This window comes from Myotis daubentonii, chromosome 2 (genome assembly GCF_963259705.1).
Source record: "Myotis daubentonii chromosome 2, mMyoDau2.1, whole genome shotgun sequence".
Lineage (NCBI taxonomy): Eukaryota > Metazoa > Chordata > Mammalia > Chiroptera > Vespertilionidae > Myotis > Myotis daubentonii.
The window spans coordinates 222,486,760-222,493,123 of NC_081841.1; the positions used below are offsets into that span (position 1 = coordinate 222,486,760).

The 6,364-nt window shown below is 46.1% G+C and overlaps 1 protein-coding gene across 1 annotated transcript; it reads right to left on the reverse strand.

Moving 5' to 3' along the window:
* Positions 1-791: 791 nt before the first annotated feature.
* Positions 792-2,569, reverse strand: SPAG11B (sperm associated antigen 11B). Its single transcript, XM_059681241.1, has 2 exons — positions 2,515-2,569; positions 792-1,024 (listed from the first exon to the last, which is right to left on the reverse strand). The coding sequence occupies exons 1-2, from the start codon at positions 2,567-2,569 to the stop codon at positions 792-794; spliced, it is 288 nt and encodes a 95-aa protein (XP_059537224.1).
* Positions 2,570-6,364: the final 3,795 nt, after the last annotated feature.

Here is a 6,364-nt window from a genome sequence, read left to right on the forward strand (position 1 = left end):
CCAGCAGGTATGCTGAGAATCCCACTTAGGAATGGCTAGCCCGGGCAGTAAGCTTAACCTCCTGACTTCCCTGCTACAATAGATTGTTGGGTTAACCAAGGGAGGTTACTAAGAGTAAACCTGTGAAAACAGTACAGTCCTAGGAACCCGAGACCTCCTGGGGTTATTGCTGGAGGGGCCAGGGGAAGGGCACAGTGTTCCTTGTGATCTGGGAGCACATAGGATGAGCTGATGTTGGGTTTGATGTGGTCACTCAAGTGGACAAGAAGCAGGTGGGTTGGCTGTGATTCTGTCCCTGTGAAGATAAGATGGTTTAGACCTTGGTTTCAAGTTCACCCCCATCTGTGGGTAGGTAGGAGACACCCTCTGAAACAGAGAAAGGGAGTAGAATATTACAAAGTTCTGAGACTTCTTTTTAATGCTCACATGAGGATATTTTTTTCATTGATTTTTAGAGAGAGTAGAAGGGAGAGGGAGAGACAGAGAGAACCACCAATGTGAGAGAGACACATCGATTGGTTGCCTCCTGCATGCCCCCTTCCAGGGCCGGGGAGAAGCCTGCAACCAAGGTGCATGCCCTTGACCGGAATCACACCCAAGATCCTTCAGGCCACAGGCCGATGCTTTATCCACTGAGCCACACTGGCCAGGGCCCAAATTCTGAGACTCTGAAAAAGCACTGACAAAGACAAAGTGAGAAAACTTTTAGGAAAATTCATCAGACCTCCACCGTGGGTGCTGGACTCATTCAGCAAAGGTCTATTGAGCACCTATGTAAGCCATGCATCTTTTTAAGCTCTTGGGGGACTTGAAGGTCCTGGCTGCCTTCCAGAAGCTTCCATGTCAGCTTTGTCACTTTTCTCCGGTTTATTGTTCCTCTCTTCCTCTGCAGTGGATATGCAGCACCTGTTCCAAGGGTCGGAGCAGATCTCCCCCTTCCTCTCACCACCGTGGCAGAAAAAGAGTCTGCAGGTTCCGTGTTGCATCATGCAGATAATATTTCGAATTCCAGGTGGGATATCGCCTGTGGACACGATAGAAGAGAGTTGATATTTCCTTCACACAGAGAATGAAGGCGGAGCCCAGCCCACAGCCCAACTCTAGGTGGTGACTGTATTCTCACAGCGTTGGCTTTCTCAGAACAAGTTCCAGGCTTCCTGAGCTCCAGTTTCCCAGCTTTAAAACAGGAACAATAAGCTGTACCTCAAAGTGCCGCCTGGGCTTGTCCATTTTATTCCAGATTATTGGGGCCTGACTGGTTCCAACCTCCCTGGGTACGATGTGAGCTAACGCATTAGGGAGGGCAAAGGCAGTTTGGGTGACTGGAGTGGAAGAATGGAGGGTGGGTCTTGGTCACCAGGAAACTTGGAAATAGTTCTGACCCTCAGTTTGTGGCCCAATTTTCCTTTTTATATCCTACAATGAAAGGCAGAAAATAAAACCTCTCTCCTCACCCTTACTTGTGTGTGTATAGGTCAGGCACAAGCACCTTATGTCCCCATTAGGAAAACGTTTCATATTTGTCACAAGAAAAAAAAATTGTAGCTGTGTGAAGCAATGGATGTTAATGAGACATGTCTGGTAAATATTTCACAATATACACAAATAACAAATCATTGCATTATACACCTGAAACCAATATAATGTTATAGGTCAATTTTACCTCAAAAATAATAAAAACCATTTGCCATTTGGAATGAGAGAATTAAAAAAAGGTCTTATATCAGGCCTGCAAATGCCAACTGTCATGACTAAAAAGACACACACCTAAACTAAAGAGACACCACCCCACCCTCCCACCCCGACTCCCACGCAGTGTAGGTGGCATGATTAGAAACCTCGCATGTGTCTTGGCCACAAGGAGGCACGGCTGGGGTCCTGCCTCAGTCAGCTCCATTCAGGTTTGGGGAGGACAGTGAGGTGAGCAGACAGCCCATGTCTAACGAAGGTGGAGGGTCCAGAGCCTAGTGACCTGGAGAATGGATTCTGGTCTTGCTGTTACAGTAACGAACTATTTCTCCATGGACCTTTCATTTCACCGTCCCTGCCTCCATTTTCCCATCTGTCAAATGGGCCCCGTGTGACTAACTATCAGGCCCGTAATTGTCCATCGCACAGCAGAACGTGAGTCAGAAGGTTTTCTCTCCCCGGAGAGTGAGGAGCTGTCCCTGGGGGTCCCGTCCTTCCTGGCTCTGCCAGGAACACTTGCCCTTGCCTTCTAAAGGCCTCACCCTGCAGTGCCCGCTTCCTGGCTGTCCCAGAGCAGAGTGCCCTGTGCCTTTGGCAGGATCTTGATTTCACATCTGTCTTTAAAACACTCTTCACAGGGGAGATGAAAATAGCCCAGAGTTGAGCCCTGGGGAGGAGGGGAGAAGGGGGCGGGGGACTGGGGGTGGGTACCTGCACCCTAACCCTGTGCAGACACACAGCCCTGTGGGGACATGTCTGTGAGTTCTGCAGCCTCCCCGGCCTTCTCGGCCTCCCCCAGCCTCCTCCCTGGTCCAACAGGGTTACCTGAGTTCATCAGGACCAGGCAGTGGAGAACAGCGAGAAGAAAGAGGACCTTCATGAGGCCGAACTCCTCGCGTGCCCAGCCCTCCTGCGAATGGATGACTGTGCAGAGGAGCGGAGAGCAGCCGGGCTCAGACGGCCCTTATAGGGTTTGGGCCACATGTCAGCCCTGAGTACATTTACCTGGTCCACTGAGTACGGCTGTGGGCAGAGGGTTCAGGACGCTCTTCTGCCTACAAATAGACAGGCTTTCTGTGCTCAGAGGAGGGGGCTGACCAGCCCTGAGTGAACAGGTGACGTGGGAAAGGAGCCTGCAGCCTGGAGCTATGTCATAGCCCCCGGTTCTGGGTTCCATGACAGGTCACAAACATGCAGACGGCTTGACTGCCTCCAGAAGGTGGACACCAGATGCTCTCAGACACACTCCTGACAGACAGGCCCACATGCTCAGAGGCACAGGCTCAAGGCCATCTATGGAGCCTCGTCCAGCACAACCACCGACCGAACAGATGTGAGTCACAGCAGAGTAAGGGGGCCCTGGCACCCCCACAGAAGTGGGGACAGAATCCCACCATGGGATTCTCCTTCTACCCCCTTCTACCTCCTTAAGCCCAAACATTCTCTAGCTTAAGAAAGGGGGGGAAAGCCCAATACAACATACACTATTATTTTTTAAATGTGGTAAACCAAATCTGTATGTGAAAAATCAAGAAATTGTCTGTTCTGGGGAAGAGGGTAGATTCTTCTCTCATTAGACAAAGGCTTCTTCTTTTTTTGTTTTTTGTTAACCCTCACGAGGGTATTTCTCCATTGATTTTTAGAGAGAGTGAAGGCAGGGCAGAGATACACAGAGAGAAGAGACATATCGATTGATTGTCTTCTACTTCAGAGAGGAATAAACCTCCAATTAATAAATCTGTTTATTATTTGAAGTTCTTTTCTTTTTTAAATATATTTTTATTGATTTCAGAGAGGAAGGGAGAGGGAGATAGAATCATCAACAATGAGAGAGAATCACTGATTGGCTGCCTCCTGCACGGCCCCTACTGGAGATCAAGCCCGCAACCCGAGCATGTGTCCTGACTGGGAATAGAAACAGGGACACCTCAGTCCCTAGGCCAACACTCTATCCACTGAGCCAAACAAGCTAGGGCTGAAGTTCTTTTCTTAACGAACATTTGTTCTCACACATCTCTGGAACCTCCCACTGTAAAAAGGTTATAAGCAGTTCGCTTTGCCCCTTGGGATTATAATTATAATTCTTCATGCTCCTTGTGGATGGAGAAGGCATAGCAAGCTATGAGAAACAAGAACTATTGTTTGGTAAAAATACTGCAACCTATCTATCCAAGTATATGTGTCATTTTAGAAGGGTACCTTAGTGGATGAGATAATGAAAATTAGGCTTTATGCTTTGCATTCATTCTCACTATTTATACTGATTTTGAAAAGATTGAAGAGTTTTTTTTCCCCTAGCAGTGAAGCCAAGCTCAAATGTTGTGAAATGATAGTTGGGAAATTGTTTTCTGTATAGTTTGGAAATGCTGAGCTATGTTGGAGTCAGCTCATTTGGGGGAGAAATAAATGAATACTGTTAGGATTTATCATCCATAAATTCCATACATGAGTTTGTTTCCAAGTCACAGACCTGGAAGGCAATGTCTAAGGAAGAATTTCATGAATAGTTCTGGAGACTCGGGCGTGCCAATCCCAGGAAAACAAGCTAGAAAGTCAAGCTCCCTGACTAAGCCCATCAATCTGATCTTAGGTTCACATGTTCATGAAATTGTGGGTTGAAAGGAACCAAGGCTCAGTTTGTTCCAATACAGAAGAAAATTATTCTGGTGGGCATGATCTTCACATAAAAGAAGATGAAACAAGGAGAGATAAAAGATACACTTAGGCTTGCAAACATTTGACAGTCGTAAAAACATTCATGTATATTAAAAGAAAATTTTGATTCAATTCAACAATTATTAGACAAACAACCCAATTGAGAAATCAAATGGGCAAAGGACTTGAGTAGACATTTCCTCAAAGAAGAAATACAGACAGCCAACAAACATGCTCGACATCGATAGTCCTTAGGGAAATGCAATTGAAACCACAAAGAGATCCCACTTCCCGTGTACTGGGCGGACATGAGAAGACAACTATGAAATGGAAAACAGCAAGTATTAGCAAGGATGTGGGCACCCTCATCCATTGCTGCTGGGGATGGAAACAGTGCAGCCACTATAGAAAAGCTTGGTGGCTCCTTAGTAAGTCAAACATAGTTATCACATAAGCTAGGTAATAACTATATCTACATATACACTAACAGCAGATATTCAAATAAGAACTTGTACGCGAATGTCCACAGCACTACTATTCACAATAGCCAAAAAGTGGAAGAACCCGAATGTCCATCAGCTGATGAATGGATCAACAAATGGTGATGCGATCATACACTGGGGTGTCATTCAACAATAATAGGAGATGAAGGACTGATACATGCTCTCACGGGAATGAACCTTGAAAACACTCTGTTGAGCAAAGTAAGGTGGACAGGAAAGGCCACATGTTGTGTGACCCGATTTCTATGAAATGTGCAGAACCAGCAAATCCACTGGATGGGAAGCAGATCGGTGATTGCCAAGGGCTTGGAGGAAGGGGATTGGGGAGTGTGAGCTCACTGGGTGATAAAATGTTCTGGAACCAGGCAGTGATGGTAGTTGCCCAACATTGTGAATGTAGGTAAATGCCCCTGAATTGCACACTTTGAAGTAGCAGATGGTTGTATTATGTGTATGTTATTACAACGAAAAGAGAAAACCTCGAGGATTTTTGAAATCACATAATATCAGAACAGAAGGGAGCTGTCAACAATTGTGCTGTTACAATTTCCCTCCTTTTAAAGAAAGTGACTCGCCAGAATGGTTCATTCTAGTTTTAGGAACCAGCCTTTGAACAGCTACAGGGGTTTCTAATGCAATGAGCGGTAATGCCATGTGGACACACTGGACAGGCACAAACTACCCACCACCATGCCCAATACAACACCTGCAGATTGTATCTTGAAACCCAAGATAAAACCCTTTAACCTTCAACGTTATGTCAATAGGGGGGAAGCAAGACGTGGTTCTTACTGGATTTGGGGCAAATGCCTCCCTGAGATAATTAATTAAAAACCCATAAAGAGAAAAGGACTGGGTGTTGGCCACATTTTCAAAGTAAAAAAAAAAAAATTTCACTGATCTTTTAAAATGAAGAATGTATCAAAACCAGTACAATAGTCTCTAAAGTCTTATAAATGTGACAGCCTCTCTGGCCAGATTCTTCATCTCTCTGGGTGGTGGATTCTTCTATTGCAGAGTAAAGTGTTGTGATTGTAGGTCTCTTAGAGTCTGAAAATTATGCAGCTCTTTGATTCTATCTATACAGTGTACCTTACCTAATAATAGACAAACATGCAAATTGACCATACCTTTGCTACACCCTAAGCCACGCCCACCAGCCAATAAGAGTGACTATATGCAAATTAATCCAACCAAGATGGCGGCTGGCAGCCATGGAGCTGGAGCAAGCAGGAGGCTTGGTTGCCCCAATGATGGAGGAAGCCAAGCTTCCCGCCTGCTGCGGCCTTTTCTCAAGGCAACAAAGTTTCAATTATAGAAGGTAAATAAACCCCAGATACCTGCTTCCAGTCGCCATGGCCACAGAGCTGGAGCGAAAAAAAAAAAAAAAAACACAAAAAAGGGAAAGGCTGGGAGCTTCGGTCGCCAGGGGGCTTGGTCAGTCTGAAAACAGTCATCAGCCCCTCACCTAGGCTGGCCAGGCACCCCAGTGGAGACCCCCACCCTGAAGCAGGTGT